The sequence below is a fragment of the Chelonoidis abingdonii genome, chromosome 3 (genome assembly GCF_003597395.2).
Source record: "Chelonoidis abingdonii isolate Lonesome George chromosome 3, CheloAbing_2.0, whole genome shotgun sequence".
NCBI lineage: Eukaryota > Metazoa > Chordata > Testudines > Testudinidae > Chelonoidis > Chelonoidis abingdonii.
Window position 1 is genome coordinate 18,347,367 of NC_133771.1, and position 17,780 is coordinate 18,365,146.

The following is a 17,780-nucleotide window of genomic DNA, read 5'->3' on the forward strand; positions in this document are numbered from 1 at the left end:
TGTTGCAGTATTTCTGATATTCCTTAAGCATGACCTGTATGATATTTAGGAGATATTGCAGTAAAGTTAGTGACCACTTGCAACAGCTTGCTTAAAAAATGTGATGGGGACAACAGCATTAGCAATATCTGCCAATTGAGAATGAAATAGTGCTTGGCTGCCATGTTTTGTCTCTCAAAGAATACAAAAATTACACTGTACTAAATCTTTATAACTAATTGAAGAACTTTTTGTTAAACCGCCAGACTAAATCACTTCGATCTTTGTGTCTACAGACCCGAATCTATTTATGTAGCTGTAAACAAGAAGCCTAGTACACCATCTTATACAATTGGAGAGGGTAAGCATGCAATTATAATGTCAGTTACGGAATTATAAAACTAATTTATGTTTAATGGCATGTAAATTAATAATGGATATGCATAGAATTATACCTTGATCAAGTCTGTGACTGTTTATTATAGAGCTCTGATACAGTCACGTGTGTTTTTTGGATTCTTAAATGTATCAGGTTTTTTCTTATGTATTTAAGTGGAGAAAGTGTAAGTTCAAATGGGAAAAATAACTTGTGAGAAACAATTTCTAAACTTTTTTTAATTTGATCTGTATTTTCCCATTTTCCCATCCTTTCAGACTCTACAGAATGTATGTAGACTCTGCTTAGAAAAGTCACTTGGGCTTTTGATCTCTACCATGATAGTCAGATATTATAGAGTTCACCATGTGTATGGAGTATTCCTCTTATGGCTTTTCTGAATATAAATGATTGTGCTGAAGTGTGGGTCTAAGTGAAATCTCTCACATATAACAATTCTTAAACTGTGGTCTGTGGACCACTGATAATCCATTGGGCGCTCACTGTTCACATGGTACTAACTTTCCTCATTTCCATCTGCTAAATCACATTCAGATACTACAAATATATCATTTTTCCATGTAAGCAGTTACCTGTGGTTGCTACATTTGTCGCAGAAATGTTATGTGCATGCACATCCAAGAGATAATCTGCACAATTGCAAATGGGTGGTGAGATGATTGATGCAATTTAAGTGTGAGGGAAAGCTGGTCCATACTATGAAGTTGTTTGAGCAACCCTTATATGAGAGATTTTTAAAAAGTGACTAGCGTGCCACTTGTTACATTTACTGTATTAGGGTTTTGATAAAATTCAACTTAGTTTGGCCTCTCTTGATTACAGCTGAAACACTTTTTCACTGTAACTAATGCAGTTTTTCTGTTATGTGTGTTGTGTTTGGACAGAATATGTTGCACTCTATTCCTATACAAGCGCCGAACCTGGTGATTTGACTTTTGCTGAAGGAGAAGAAATACTAGTCACTCAGAAAGATGGAGAATGGTGGACAGGAAGCATTGCTGACAGAACTGGAATCTTTCCATCAAACTATGTCAAACCTAAGGATCAAGATGTGAGTTTTTGTTTTGGGTTTTGTTACTTAAAGCAAGAAGGTTTTATTTTTGTCTGTATAAGTTTACTGTATTTTGCTAGAATTTGGGCTTAAAAAAACCCAACAAGTTACACTGTATGTCTTGTATCTAGGTAGTATGTTCACATCCTAAAATTTAGGCATTAAATTGTAGCTCTCTGGTGGTGTATCTGGCATAAATGCTTAGGTCAAGAAAGCAATTTTCCTTTTTTCATACCATTGTGCTTGGTAAAGGGAAAAAAATCAGAAAAAAAGTTATTTGTGACAAAAGAAGAATATTAAAAAAACAAAGTTGCTGTAAATTCTGCTGTTAGCGCTGCTAATTAAAATATTGTACCTTTTGATTTTAGGGTTCTGGTACTGCTGGCAGAACTGTGACACTAAATAAGAAACCTGGTGAGTCTGATGTAACTTACAAACCTTTAGCTTATTGTATTTGTTCATTATTCACCTGTTTTTTTCCTTATTTCAGAGATTGCCCAGGTGACTACAGCATATGCTGCATCAGGGACGGAACAGCTTAGTCTGGCTCCAGGACAGCTGATACTTATTCTGAAGAAAAACCCTAGTGGATGGTGGCAAGGAGAGTTACAGGTAATTAAAGGAAAAAATAACCTTCACAGAATGAATAATGAGGGGAGCAATTTTTGTGATTTACTTTAAAAAGTGAAAAGCTCTTAAGTTCTTTTTGCCATGTATAAACTGTACTTGAACATCACACTGTAAGTTAAAACCTATATTGCTGGGCCTGTTTCTGTCACTGAAAATCAGTTTTTGTAACCCTGGCAGAATGTTGGAGTCCAGTATTGGCAGTTAATAAAAAGTAACAATTAGCATCAGAAGAACCACTTAACTAATAAAACAGTGCTAACTTAGTTAAAATATATTAAATGGTAACAATCCTCTGATGAAATAGTAGGACCTCTTAAAAGCAGGAGGGAAGTTAGTGCAGTAATAGAGGCTCTGCTTTCAGAGGTAAGTGCTCAACACTTTTTGAAAATTAGGCCCCTGTAAAGTGTCTCAAGTGGAGCACCCAAAATCATTAATCACTGTTGAAAATCTTGACTGTGAACTTTCCACTCACTCAGCTGAGCAAATTACAGTGCAGCCGTACTCAAATATGCTTTTAGTAATAAATGTAAACCAAATTTTGTCTTGTAGATCCATTCAGTGCTTATTAACTTTGTAGGCAGGTTTTTTGTGACTCTTAGTTGAGAAGCTGTGCAGGTGGGGTGCTCATTACAATGCACTGGTCAGTTGTCTATTTAATTCTCAAACATATTTTTGTACAGGCAAGAGGGAAAAAGAGGCAGAAAGGATGGTTTCCTGCCAACCATGTTAAATTGTTGGGTCCAAGCAGTGAGAGAACTACTCCTGCTGCTCTCTCAGGTAGGAAAATAATCTCATTTATATTTAACTTGGAATAATTTTATGTAACTCTTTCCTTTACACTAAGTAACAGTCTGTGTATAGTGTAATAGTCTGATTAATTGCCACCTATTACCCTTGTGATGCAGTCAGTATTGGGGACCATTGTACCAGGCTCTGAACAAACACAGGAGAGGACAGTCTCTGTCCCAAGGAACATACAGTCTTAACAAAAAAATGACTTCATCAAAACAGTGCTGTCTGTGGCTCCTGTCCTAGAATGTGCCATCTTATATTATGGCTTATTGCACTGACAATACACTCTTTTTGTTTCTGTCCTAGAGAGGAAAGACTGTGTCCAAAAGTCTGTAAGGTTTACCTAATGCCATGAAGTTTTCAGCCTTGCTGACTAGTGAAAGTAGACTGCAATCTTGCACACCCTGGTTTATGCCTACAGTTCATATCCCGCTCTCTGAGGAGCCTGCTTCCACATGGCAGCCAGACTTCTGGAAACTTTGCTGTTATTGACAATACCCCTACAACTGTGCGCTATGCTTCTTCTAAGGGTGGGCAGATGCAGCCTTGACTCCACATGGATTTTTGATTGGCTCTGTAGGTCTTGATGAGAACAGCTTTCGCTGGTTCCACTTCCTCAAAGTGTGCAAATTCCCTACCTTCTGCTGTGTTGGTACAAGAGCTCCACAGGCATCCAGGATCAAAACCTCCCTCTGAGACTTAGTTTTCAATACATTCTTTGTACACACAGAATATAAACTAATTAATCCATTTCTCTGACAGGCTGGGCAGAAAGGGGGAGAAAGATGTTCCACTTATTTTTATGTTTGAATATTTGGAAGGTGAACAGATGCTGTGGTGATGGGAACCATCTAACTATCCAAGTAGATGGAATTGTAAAGTTGGGAACTAGAGAGAGAAATTGACCGAAGTTAATTTAAACTATCACTGACCAGAGTCTTAATGAAAGGGGAAGACAGGGCAGTCAAACTGTACTCCCACATCAAGATAAAATCTTCTGTTTTTTGATTGTTTGTTTGTCCTTGAAAATGGTTTTAACCTACAGATATTTTCTGTGGGCTTTATGTAGTCTTAACACTGACTTACCTTATACTAGAAGTTTTGCTAACACCTGTTGTGAATATTCTTTTTCTTCCTAGTATGTCAAGTGATAGCAATGTATGATTATGCAGCAAACAATGAAGATGAGCTCAGTTTCTCCAAGGGGCAGATCATTAATGTACTGAGCAAAGATGATGCAGATTGGTGGCAAGGAGAAATCAGTGGTGTGACAGGTCTCTTTCCTTCAAACTATGTGAAGATGACCACAGACTCTGATCCAAGCCAACAGTGTAAGAAATAATTTTTGAAAGCATTTTGCATTGCATTTCTAACATTCAATTGTTGTGTTTAGAACTATTTTGTGCATAGAACTAGGAGCCCTAGGACTTCTAATGGGTGTGCAAGTACATCATAACTTCACTCTTCCACTTGACAAATCTACACACAAATATTGTCACTTCATTTTTCAGCCAAGGTTTAGTAGCAGCAGTGCTGCTGTGAGGCCCCTAAATAAACATTACACCTGTGATGCATTAACCTTGCTTTTAAATTGTTCACAATATTTGATAATTTGCAATGAGTCTCTGTCAGTGCAAATGTACTTGTTCTACTGTATTTTATTATTTTTTCTTTCTCTGAATTTCTACAAAATACGAAAAACACCTATCATAAGACTGGAGGCAGCTTTGGAATACATTAAAAGTACATACCAACTTAAAAAAATAAACATAAGCGCAGCAGGTTCCCCAAACTATAAAAAGGAAAGAAGATGATCCCCACCCTAACCAGTGAATCCCAGGCTACAATATATCCATCCCAATCCTAAAATCATCTCTGCTTCTTCAAAATCCTCAGGAAGAGATGTGCTTTGCATCTTGTCCTCAAGATCAACAAATGTAGATTATTTGGGGGCAGCCTGGAGACTGAATTCTAGCACAAATTTGTGTCGTTAATGTAAAGGATACATGTTATGTTCTCTTTCTAACATACAAGCATTGGTAAAAGTTCTGTCTTTGGCCTCTCATTCCAGTGCTACGTCACTACAATTTTCATTCCCTCAGCCTTTCATCCTGGGTCAGGGACAGCATGATCAAATCAGTTTTGTCATCTGGAACCAAGGCATTAATGGCTTTGAACAAGCCTTGATGGCTTTGTGACGCTTCCTGGGGGTACCTTACTACCACTCTCCTTAGCGTGAGGAAGTCTTGTCCATGTCTGTTGGCGGGGTCAGCTCACCAACTCAACTAGCCATGAGCAGCACAAGCACTCCCTCTACGTCTTGCAGGCTCTGCTGTTTCTCTGCCGGTTAGCTGTTGTTATACTCCCAACCATTAAGCCCACCAAGTATCTCCCAGGAATGTGCAGGTCCTGCTCCACTGGACACACTCTGTGTTCATAAATTCACTGCTTCCGAGGAAACAGCAAACCCCAGCTCACCAGTTCCACCTCAGATCACTGCTCCACTGAACACACAGCACTTGTACATGATTTCACTATAAACGTATCTGTGTGTTTAACAAAGCATAAAGATTCAAGTAATAGCAACTAGAAGTATTGAAAACAAATGTTATGTGTAAAACAAAATCATAATGAGCATTCTAGAGCCTAGACTTGATTAACAAGATACTCTCATGTCTTGTAGAGTATTGCTCACCTAAAATCCTTGCCGCGTTTACAGCAGGGTGGGCTGTGGCCCTCCTTTCATGAGACACACTCTGTCAGCTTGCCTCCTGGGCAAAGGACCTTGGCTGTTTCCTTGTGCCTCCAGATATAGCCTTACAATCTTGTCGTTAGTCATAAACAGGCCACCCCAGGCTGTTTGTTTCATGCTGTGAATTTCCTCATTCATAGATTTTGCAGTCTCTTCTTTTTCCTTTGGCACATTATGCAAACAGGCCTACAGCGTGAGCCATACAATACACAAATGACAGCGAGACAGGTATCTGCTGCTTCCTGCCTGAAAGGAACATTTCTGAAGTATGCCACCTCTTGGTGTGACCTGCCTTAATTCCAGTACCTTAAGAACATAATTTCCCGTATAGATACATAACTCCTTAAATATTTTCTGTACATACATTTTAGCTTGTGGTAGTGACTTTTCATGCCACACTTTGGAGAACTGTTATGCAGATATCTGACCAAGAGGATCTCTGTAAAACTCTATGCACCCGCCCCCCCCCCCTGCCCACCCTTCCAGTGCTTTCTGCTGCCACTTTCTAGTTGGCACCAGAAGGTTCTGCATCACAGGTTTTAATCTCTCTTTTACATACCAGGCCCTAGCTCTTCAGTTAATTCCATTCTTCTCTTGATCAGGTAGCAGCTGTCACTGTAAAATGGGAAAAGTAAAGTAAGCTTTCCCTTCTGGTGTTGCAAATGCTACCATTTGTAGTTGTCTGAGTATAGAAAAAGTATTCAAAATTCAGAGTGGATCTATATATTAATAGCATGTAGTATAAATTGATTTAAATAGATGCAGGTTCGGCATTAAGCTGGTGCTTTGAGAGTTTATTTGGATAGACAGAATCCCAACTACTTGCTAAATTACTTTGGGGCGGGTGTAAAACCAAAGTCCTGACCACTTGTGACCATTAAAAATTCTGAGGAATTTCCCAAAAGGATAGAAATATTAGCCCAAGTGTCCTGGTTATGTTTCAGTTTAGATAAATGCCTTTGATCTACCTGAATTCCATGTCCCTTTCAGCTATGAACTGATCTTTACTTCCCATTCTCTGCAGCGTGTTTTTGTGTTGATATGTATTATTCAACAGTTCCTGTATTTCATTCCAATGGAGGCTGTCCTGCAGTGGTGGCATAGTGGAGTGTATGGGTTGGGAGGGAGGGGTGTATTTAAAGTACTGGGATTCATGCAGATGAAGGATAAGAAGTAAGTGCAAGATCTTTATGCATGTTAATTTTAACAATAGTAGTCCTGAAATTTGGTCAAAATTAGACACATAAGCAGTTCTTATTTTCTCACTGCCATGTCGCTAAGTTGGCTTCCTCCCAAATGTGGATCTCGAGTACCAGCATCCCCCACAGAAACAATTGCCAGCCATGGACAAAATTTTCTTTTGGAAGTGGGTGAATGAGAGAGGGTCTACCAATAGCAGTCAGCAACCATCAGCTGTGTACACTTTCACTAGTGCTTGGTTGTTCCAGTTGTCAAGAAGTTTCTGATTCAAGAAGCAATCCTGTTGATGTTTTGAGGTTCAGGAACTTAATCCTGTAAGTGAATGAAGTACATGTTCAGAAATTACCGCCAAAGTCTTTGGTGCTAAAGTGATGTCATGTGTTTCAGCTGAGTTGGGTAACAGCCACTTGCTGGGCATTATATACCACACAACATAGCCAACTTTGTAGGAGGGGAAAATGCATGAAATAGAACTTCAAAGGGATTTTTAGTAGGAAGCGTGAAGGGTCATATTTAACAAATATTAATGTTATAGCATCATATTTACTATAAACTCTCTCATTATTGTGGACATAAGTGTTGTTGTACTACATCTTCCATAATTAAGGCTGTGAGTTTGTCACGGAGGTCACGGATTCCGTAACTTTCCATGACCTCCGTGACTTCTTTTAGCTGCCGTTGCACCTGGCCTGGTGGTAGCTCAGGCAGCCCTTGCACCAGTCTCATCAGCTGCTGCTGGGGCAGTCTCAGGCCAGCATGCCCACCTTCCCTGGCAGCAGGAATTTTGGGTGTGGAAAGGGGCAGGTGGTTGGGGCACAGGATGGGGTGAGGTGGGCTCTGGGCGGTGCTCCACCTGAAGGGTTCCCTGGAAGAAAGCAATGTCAGCTCCTAGGCGGAGGTGAGGCCAGGCAGCTCTGTGCACTGCCTCCACCTGTAGGCACCGCCCCCACAGCTCCCATTGGCCGCGGTTCCCTACCAATGGGAGCTGCGAAGCCAGCGCTCTGGATGGAGGCAGTGCGCAGAGCTACCTGGCCATGCCTGTACCTAGGAGCTGAGTGAGGGGAATCTTGCCACTGCCAGGGAGTCGCGGAGCCAGGTAGAGAGCCTGCTGGACTCGCCAACTCTTCCCCCCTAGCACCAGCGAGAGTCCCAGGCTGCACGTCACTGATCTCCTCACCAAAGCACCCGCAGCACCCCCGGGCTGGCGCCCCCCTGAAGATATAGTCAGGGGTGTATAGTAGAAGTCATGGACAGGTCACGGGCTGTGAATTTTTGTTTACTGCCTGTAACTTTTACTAAAAATACATCTGACTTAAATGTAGCTATACCCATATGCTCCATGACTAGGGATTTACTTTCAATCTCCGAATTCTTCTACTACTGGATGTGCAAAATGTCTGGACAGGGCAATAGTCACAAGAACACTCCCTGCTCGGATAAGAAAATGGACCTGACAGTGTGCTAATGTCTGAAAAAGAACCAAGTGAAGTAGGAAGGGAAAGTGAAACAGGAAGTAGGGCTTGAGGAGAGGTAAAACTTTTTCTAAATTCCTGCTTAGGATGCGGCTCTTCATTTTTTTTTTTTTTCTATCTTGGCTAATTGTCTGCAAAGACCCAAATTTCAGTCCCTGGTGTCAAGAATCATGTGTCTAAACTTAAGCATTCCTGATGTGACCATGCAAATCATGTGTTTAAACACGTGATCAGCTAAGCATCTAACTTGCTATGTGTGCACCTACCAAGTGTGCCTGCACACATCAGGTATTGCATGGGTAACTTAAGTGCACACACACTTGCAGGCATATGTGCAAACCTCATTTTGAAAATTCAGCAATTTTTTTTCACGTTAGTGTTATATTTCAGTTATATGAAAATTTCATAGGGCTGTACAAAGAAGGGGAATTCTGCATCAACCCCCTGATGTCTGTAGTTGTGTAATTGGAAGAAGAACACTGAGGGAGAATTAAAAATGAGGAAAATCACAACAGCATTTTAAAATGTATATAATTTATCAATTGCATAATTGGTTTTTTTTTAAAATAAGCTTCTTGTACTTATTTAAATCGGCTGCAGAAACTAGCATAAGTGTGCTGTAGAAATCAATGGGGGAGTCTTCCCACAGAATTTGTTTGATGCAGTGTGCCCAGGACCTGTTTGGAAATTAAAACCTCAAAGAACTGAACACAGCTTGAGAGATCTAGTATATATTTTAAAGACAAATTTAGGAATTGAATTGCCAGCTTAAGTAGTGTATCAAAGGGGTAGCCATGTTAGTCTGGATCTGTAAAAAGCAACAAAGAGTCCTGTGGCACCTTCTTTCCACCACATGCGTCTGACGAAGGGGGTATTCACCCACGAAAGCTTATGCTCAAATATGTCTGTTAGTCTAGAAGGTGCCACAGAACTCTTTATTGCTTTTTACAGCTTAAGTATTGTAACCTGATGTTTCCTTTCATTTTTCTCCTGGTGTTTGTTATAGTCAGTGGAAAGTGATGGTATCTGAAACTGGGTAAGCATATCTGACACACACAAAGGACATTTTACAGCAGCAGGTGAAGATCTTAGTGTATTATGTCCCTGATTTTCAGACTGTGGTCCATGGGCCACCATTACTAACCGGATCCATTCTTAGTGATCTGCAGAATTAAATATTTGAGAGCCAAGTTGAGGGTGGTGGAGGTGGTAGAGGAGTTCCTTGTATTGTGATGACATTTCAATAGCCCTCATCCTAATATTTCACAAAATTGATCTAAATTGGGTGAAGAGTGAATCTTCTTTCAGTAAAAAGAATTTTTCAATATGTAGTTAAAATAAGTGTATCTATAGATACAATTAAAGGAATATTCACAACCCTTTGTTTATGGTAATATTTAATGGCATGCTTCTGTGTATTATTCTTACAATAAATAATTCATTATTTCCCCATGGAAGCTTAACATATCAGCTGGGAGGGAGAGTAGTACATCCTTTATGCCCATGAAGTCCTCGGCTTCTAACATGAGACTTCCAACAATTGTGCAGATTGAGTGGTTCTTTGTGTGACATGGACATATGTTCAGTAGGCAGCCAAGTTTCATTTCACATGGGCCACTGACCAGCATCAGCAAGTTAATTTTATTTGTAACGATGTCTAAATCTGAGCAAATATTTTCCAAAGCCTTTAGAAAGTGGAACAGTAATTTCTTGCTATTAATCTTGTAGGTAAAATCCTGGCTCTCCCTTGAAGTCAGTGAGAGTTTTGCCATTGACTTCATTGAAGCCCAGATTTCACCTATTGTGTTATAGGTCCACATATCTTAATTAGTAATGCACCTTTAAATCTGTCGTGAGAAAGGGTTTTGGGGTTTTTTTTGTGATTGAATTAGCTGCAGTGTATTGGTGAGCATCTGTGATGGCTGGCTGATGTTAAAATTATTTTTAGGCACAAATAATTGCTGATGTATGCTTAGAAAATAGAGAATTGAAAGAATAGAAAGGTATGATGTTTTATTTAGGAAAGTTGAATGTTAGTCATTCCTTTCTAACCTTTCAGTGTTATTCTCTCGTCTTTTGTCCTTAGTATTCATGTTTCACTCTTCAGATTTGTGTTTGTGTTCATTTTATCCTTCATTTTTTTTTTTTTTAGGACCCAGTGTTGTCTTCCAGTGTGAAAGCACCTCAGAGACCCACTATCCAAGTTTGACTATAGCGTGGAGGCAGGGTGGACAGCCCTGCTCAAATATTTGACACAATCCATTTGCTTCGTTTGAATGTTAGATCCACACGAGAATTAGTTTTTTGTATTTTATAATCTTCTGTTACAATTAATTTGTAAAACCAGAAAGGATAGTGGGTCTTTGTGTGGCTTTCACTGTTGTCCACCCTGGTTTCCTCTAGTGTTCTTTTTTCTTTTTCGTATTGATAATCATAGATCCATTAACATGCACATCAAGGTATCCCTTGCGTGGTGGGATTTCAGACACACAAAGACCCACTATTTGCACAAGTTAGCTGAGCTGTTTTATATAGGCAGATGTCGTCTTGTAATGTTGTAACCTGTGCATACTTTGCAGAATTAAAATGTTTGCTGATTACTGCTCTGATAGACTAGTTTAATCCTGTACACAGTGAGCTTTTTAAATTACCAACATATATGATTCATCCAAAAAATAAAACCTGGCCCACCTTTCTACATTAGAGTGCTACTGTGACTACAAGTATGCCATGTGGTTTAGGTTTTACATCATAGAACTGTTTTGTCTGATTCAGTCCAGCCTTCCAAATGACCTTTTTGTGAGGAGAAGAGTTTAAAGATGGAATGGAGGATGTTTTCATTTCGTTTTCTTCTCTCATCTCATCACAGTAGCACTATGGGGCATTTTCTCTCAAGGCAAAGGGAAACTAGGCTAACATAATTTGTGGGCTGGCCTGCAAGTTGCTTTGGGTGGATGTGCCCTATCCCTTGGCCACCACCTTCCCTCAAACATTTTACCATTGTAACACACTAGTCGTCAGTTTTGGTGAACAGCATCCTCTAGTCTTACTACAATGGGTACCATGCTGCCTCTGTGCTGTTAGACTCACCAGTCTGCCCTCTTTTTTTTTTTTTTTTTTTTTTTAAATTAAGAATTCTGGTACAGGACTGAATGGCTCTGATAATTGGATACAGAGCCTTTTATCTCTAGGACACCAAGTTTGTATCTGGCCCAGGTCAATAGTGAATGAAAGTCTTTGGCATCTGAAAGCTGTTTTTGTTCCTATTACAAAATGAATTGGTGGTCTCAGTCAAGTTCCTCCTGTACAAGTGTCCACAATAATATATGCCACCACCAGAAAAGACACTAGTAGACACCCTTGTCAGCTGAAAGAGGAAGGCCAAGGAATTAAATGGTCTTGGAAACTGAACCATCTGCTCTTCTGGTTCAGAGGTAGCTTTTCCAGGTCAGAGTTTGAAGGACACAGTGGCAGAGTGTTGTAGATAAACTTGTACTGCCCATGATGTCTCTGTTTTGTGGATAAAATGAGGACTTCTGTCTCCAGAGCTATGAATCTTGCATCGTTTAGCAACCCTGAATTACTTTGAAAGGGAAGAAAAGCAGTAAATAGATTTCCTTTAGTTGCTTTTAAAATGAAAGGGTCTATTTAATGGCAGACCATTCATCTAATAAAACAGTTCTATGATCCATACAACACAAAGAATTTCTAGTAGATGCAGTATTAAATTCAGTTTGCATCCTGAATTTGGGATTGAAATAACAAACGTGGATCATGCAATCTGAAATTGTTTACAAATTGCTGTAAGTTTACAATATATATGAATGTTGTGAGGTACTATCAGGAAAAAGTGTTAATACGATTGCAGAGATTTAAAAGCCTTCTTCCAAAAGTTCTATAAAAGGAGTGAAATACTATGTATTTAATATACTTTATCAAGTAATGTATGTGTGTCCCTTAGGTCAGAGAGAGATATTTTGTGCAATACAAATTACAGTAAGGTGCCTACATGAAACTATAAATGGATTTTTATTCCAGTTGTATTTTATCTCAATTAATATTCTGTTACTGAATGAATTAACTTTAATTTGAGGCAAAGCATCTGCTAATTAATTGCTCAGATAGCAATGTTCTAGCTGACTTAATGTCTTTTTCATGTTGAAATTAGATTTTTAGCTAAGGTTGTTTCTATTAAAATGTGCTAATTGCCCTGTATTGCCTTCTTGTAATTTTCTGATTTTGCAGATCTGTTTAATATAGGCAGAAGTGTGCTGCTGTGGTACAACAGTCGTATCAAATTGTCACTTATTGTAGGCTAATATCTGGGTGTCTTTGGGACCCATCCGCTTTCAAAAATTCAAAATTCAAGGCGCTATCTACCCAGAGAGTTTGGGCCAGATATAACTCCCTAATAGCCAATAAAATTGTTGCCTTGATTGCAAAGTTACTAAAAGACCTCAGTAAAAAGAAAAATAAATAAATAAAGTCATGCCCTGTCTAGTATGTGCTGGGAAATATTATTATGGTATTTTTCATCAATAAATAATGCTTTACCCACTTATACACAGCTGCAGTTGAATATTAGGGATAGTGTTATATGTCTGTATGGTTTGACCCATGTAAACCCATAGCTGGAAGTAAGCATTCACAATTAAAACACAAACAGCTGCATTCAGTTTGAACTTGCAGGTGCTAGAACTGAGTGCAGAGACATGCTGCTATGAACTTTCCCTGTTGTTAAATGTTGTAGTGTTATTTGAGAGTCATGGTGGGTGAGGTAATATCTTTTGTTGGACCAACTTCTGTTGGTGAGAGAAACAATAGTTTGAGCTACAAAGAGCTTAAAATCTTCTCTCTCTCTCTCACAAACAGATAACACCTCTTCCACCTTGTCTCTCTAATATCCTGGGACCGACACGGCTACAACTGCATTGCATAGAGCTGTGTTATTTGAGCATCATCAGTGAGCTCTGCGCTGTAAAAAATGAAAAAGCCACAGTCCCTCCCTCACAGTGTTTATCTTCTATATCAGACAGATTTTTCAGGTTAGACGTGATGCACCAGATAACTATGTGGTCTGGTCACATAATGGTACAGAAGGATTTTTTTTAATACACATTTTAGATTGTGGCTAAGAAGAGGCTGTGCAGAATATTTATTTTAAGGCAAGATTTTAAAGAACCCTGCTGTATCAATACAGGTATATAGATGGGAGCAGCTTTAGTCTAAAGAGATTTTAGCTTTAAAAGTGAATTTCCTTGCTTATGTGGGTTTAATTTCAATGCTTACAACTATGTTAGTATCTCAATGGCTACATTGATCCAGTCTCTCTCGGGCACAAGCTTGGAGAGACATATAGGTTCAGACGTCATTCTAGCCATTTAAGAAAATTAGTTGTAAAGGATCTAGTCCCTCTTGACACAAAGGAGGATGGCATGATGTGGAGCTCCACAAGGGTGGCATTGGAATTGGGGAGACTCCTCTAGTGATGGAAGGGCCAGGAATAGAAACATTACTGTACCTGCACAGTAGCTGATATCGAAATGTTTCCAAATTCCAAAGAGTCTAGTTTGCAAATGTTACTTTCAAAGCTAAGTTCCTTATCTTGCAGTCAGATCCAGACAGGTCAATCCCCTGCACTCTCACACAGCCCAGGATGGATCCAGTTGCAGGGACAGATGTATAAATAGTTAATGCTTGTGAAGCACTTTGAAGGCATATGTAGCACTATATAAATGCTAAGTATTAATAGTTTTTTATTACCTCTAGGAGCATACAAAGGTAGAAGTTCAATTTGTAAAAAATTCTGGCTTCTAATAATAATTGAAGTTGTCCCTACCAATGAGTTAATAATTACCCTGAGCCCAAGGCTTTGTTCACCAAAGTGGATCCCAGAGTGACTTTTTCAGTGAGGTTATAAACTCTTGTAAATCGGAGTCTGTTACAGGAATGCTGACAGACCCTTGCCCAAAGCGGCGCTGACTGCTGCTATAGCATAATGCCACTTTAATGTAGTGGGACTATTGAACTGTTACATAATGGTGTGTGTTGCCTTGAAATATTTTTGTTGTTCTTTTCAAGCTGTAGTATTAATAGTTGGGGATACACATTAAGATCATGCAAATGCAAGATATGCTTGGCATGAGAAAATCGTTCTTCTTTGTTCTAAAATAACCTGTAAGATAACTATGCAAATGTATTTTATTAAAGGGACAGATAAAAGACGTAGATTGTGTGTGTGGTTTTTTGTTTAAATAGCCTAGTAAAAAAATTGTTAATTAGCTAGCATGGCTTAGCAATCTTTTTTCTTAACTGGAAGACTAAATCCTATCCTACTTCTATTTAAAGTGCAGGGGAGTATATTAAAAGTTTTAATCAGAGAGGGTTGGATTTAAACTTGCCACAGAGTGTTCTGCTAAGGGCCTGAGTCCCTCCCCGCACTCCTCCCACATTTATTCATGTGAGTAAACTTTACTCGTTGCAAGTAATCGACTGACTTCAGAAGGGCTACTCACATTACTTAAATGATTAGATCATGTGGTGATGGATGATTGAGCTTATTTGAAATGTACATAGCACAAGCTAGTAAGGATTGAAAAATGAAAAAATAGTCTGATGCAGTGGCTCTGGCTCACGTGTTACATTAACTTTTAAAACTATAGTTGTACTGGTATACTGTCTCAGCAAATCAAAAAGCTTAAGATGAGGGAAAGTCAAGTAACTGTTCATACTACCCTGTAGTCCTCCTTTGCCAGGGTGGACCTGGAAAAAGGAATCAATGTGGTAAATGCATGTTTATAAAAGGCTGGATACTGCTCCTTTTACTCACATTTAGCATCTTAATCTGTGAGTAGCCCTCATTGTGGGAGTGAACCAGTTATGCACATTGGTTTGCTGTATGCAAACAGGCCTTCAGGAAAGCACTTGAGCACATGCTTGAGTCTTGCTGCCTTTTTCCAGGATGGAAGTGGCCCATAATCTTGTCTTTAATATTTTCTTTACCAGACTGTATTCAGAGCTCCACTTACTCTTCTGCCAATTTTGAGAGATGAACAAATCATTTAATCCTACCAAAACATCTCCGAAACTGCTTCGAAAAGGGCTTGTGAATCTAATTATTTGCCCAGAATTCTGAAAATTATTGTTTAACTAAAACAGATATGCATCAGGAGCACAACAAATTTTTGACCATCTGGCATTATGTAAATAACATTAATATACAATCATATTTAAAACCCAAAGAGGTGAAATATATGGAGGTAGATCAAAAGTTAGAGATGGACAAGACTTGTATCATCCAGTCAAGTGCAGGATTGTTCTCTACAGAGTGCTGTTCTTCCCTTTGAAATTGTTGCTGTCAGCTTCAAAAAATCAGTTGTTTGAAATATATTTATATTCCTTCAGTTCTCAAATCTATGGCAGAATAGATGACTTTTTGACTGGGAAACTTACCCTGTAGTCTTAAAGACAGGATTAGTTGTGGTGTTAGCAGAGGACAGTATTTCTTGTAGATGTGCATTTGAGGAAGGGAGCTGCTTGGAGGACAAAGAATCATTTAAAAACCTGTTTATAAACTTTAAAATTTGTTTTACTCTGGTGTCCTTGTCTTTGTTTAATCTATTATGGAATGCACCAGCTACGCAATATGTGTCCAACAGTCTGATCATTGTAAAACAAACTTCATTAGAAAGTTCCAGTTTAATAAGATTTTGATCTCTCTTGACTTCAAGATTCACTGATTTGTGAGGTGGATATTTACTGAGGCAAAGTATGAACAGTGACAAATCTTAATGTTCGTTTTAACAGAAATCAATATCTACTTAGTTTCCTTCATAAGATGATCTATTATGGCTATGAATTTTAAAAGGATAAATTAACTTTCCAAAGGGGAGATGAAGTTACAGTCCAGAATAAAGCTATTGCTCACCTCTCAACCAATCAGGATTGTCATCTTTTGTATCTGTCGCTCTGGCAATTAGTGTCTGCTGTCTGATTAGTTCATCAGAGGTGAATTATTGTCACAGAGCCTTAATGCACCCAACTGACCCAGACCTCAGAATTTGAGGTAAATATTGGAAATCTGATTCCGTGATTTTTCATTCATGAGTTGGAACTTTTATCTTGTATGCAACAATTTGTGACTTCCTGCTCTGTGTAGCACTCTCAAGCAAAGCTAATAAAGATTTTTCTGCCATGTCTATTATTAATGAAGTTTATTAGAGTAGGGCATAAGGACCAATCAAGAACAGGGCCCCATTGTACTAGGCACTCTATAAACACAATAGTAGACACCCCCGACTAGAAGAGCATGCAGTCTAAATGCAGGTTATATCCAATGTCCAGTTACGTTAACTCTCTTTCTAAATGTGTTTTACATCTGAAAATATTCAATTTATCTTTCCAATTACAACTACATTGTATTCAATGTAAAAAAAAATGTTATCCTTCCAATGTCAATCTCACCGTAAGTAACACTTCCATTGGCCATTGAGTTTCATAGCAAGTATGTGGACCTTACTACCAATTTTAGTTACAAGCAAACAGCAGCATGAGTTAAGATAATACAATCATTGGCTTCTCTTATTGAGGGGATATAACATGCAACAGGGACAGAAAATTACATTGCTCAAAGATCAGGGACTTAGGGCATGTCTACAGCACAAGCTTTTGCCAATGCAAGTTTCATTGCCATAAAGCCGCTGCAGTTAGTATCATAGACAACTGGTGCCCCTCCATACTGGATGAGGGAGGGGGCACCAGCCAAAGGGGAGGACATGTGACCTCCCCATGTGTCTCTGCCCTGTCCCCAGCCTGGGGCCCTCGCACTTTTCCCCACCCTCTTCCCCCATCCCATGTTACCTGCGAGGGGGAGGGACTCTGCCCTCCCGCTGCACCAGCCCCTGGCAGCCAGGCCTGAGCGGGGAGTGGGATGGAGCCACTCCTGGTCACTGCTCTGTGTAGCATAGCCAGCTGCCTAGGAGAGAGCCTGGCTGGGGAGGAGAAGCAGCCTGCTCCCTGCCCAGGCGTGGCTTCTGGGGACAAGGACTGAACATGCCGGGAGGGTGGGGGAGCTCTGGCTTTGGCTCAGCCACTGTCTCCGGAAGCCAAGCCTGGCTTGGGGGCAGCCCGCCAGCGCTGCAACCAGGCACTTTCCCAGGCAGCTCCACTGAACAGTGTCCCAGCGCAGCCAGAAGAGGCTTTGGCCCTGCCCCTTCTGCTCTGGCCCTGGCCCTACCCCTTCTGCTGCCTGCCCACCCACTGACACGTCACCTCTGGTTAGTATATTGCTTGTGTGCACATATTTGGCTCCTTTTGTCAGTGCTGCACAACTCAACAGGAGCTCTTGTTTTGATATGCAGTGCATCCTGGGTAGGTATTCAAGAGTGCCGCTCACTACTGTGCAGTACGCTGTTTTAGGGGAAGTTTGGGCAATGTGTGGTGGGGCAGAAACAAGTTGTGTAGGTGTGACTGGAACTGTGGGATGCAGGTCCCATCATGCAACTTTCT

At 39.8% G+C, this 17,780-nt stretch overlaps 2 protein-coding genes across 2 annotated transcripts in view; one reads left to right on the plus strand and one right to left on the minus strand.

Annotated features, from left to right (window-relative positions):
- ITSN2 (intersectin 2) overlaps positions 1 to 17,780 on the plus strand; it is a 137,503-nt gene that overhangs the window by 96,582 nt on the left and 23,141 nt on the right. Inside the window, 6 exon segments of the mRNA XM_075063640.1 lie at positions 276 to 340; positions 1,261 to 1,427; positions 1,796 to 1,841; positions 1,918 to 2,039; positions 2,738 to 2,834; positions 3,989 to 4,180. Of these exon segments, the coding sequence (XP_074919741.1) occupies positions 276 to 340; positions 1,261 to 1,427; positions 1,796 to 1,841; positions 1,918 to 2,039; positions 2,738 to 2,834; positions 3,989 to 4,180 (689 nt within the window).
- UBXN2A (UBX domain protein 2A) overlaps positions 16,926 to 17,780 on the minus strand; it is a 368,202-nt gene continuing 367,347 nt past the window's right edge. Inside the window, exon 9 of the transcript XR_012655476.1 lies at positions 16,926 to 16,937. The gene's annotated coding sequence lies outside the window, so the exon portion shown is untranslated. The remainder of the gene's footprint in view (positions 16,938 to 17,780) is intronic.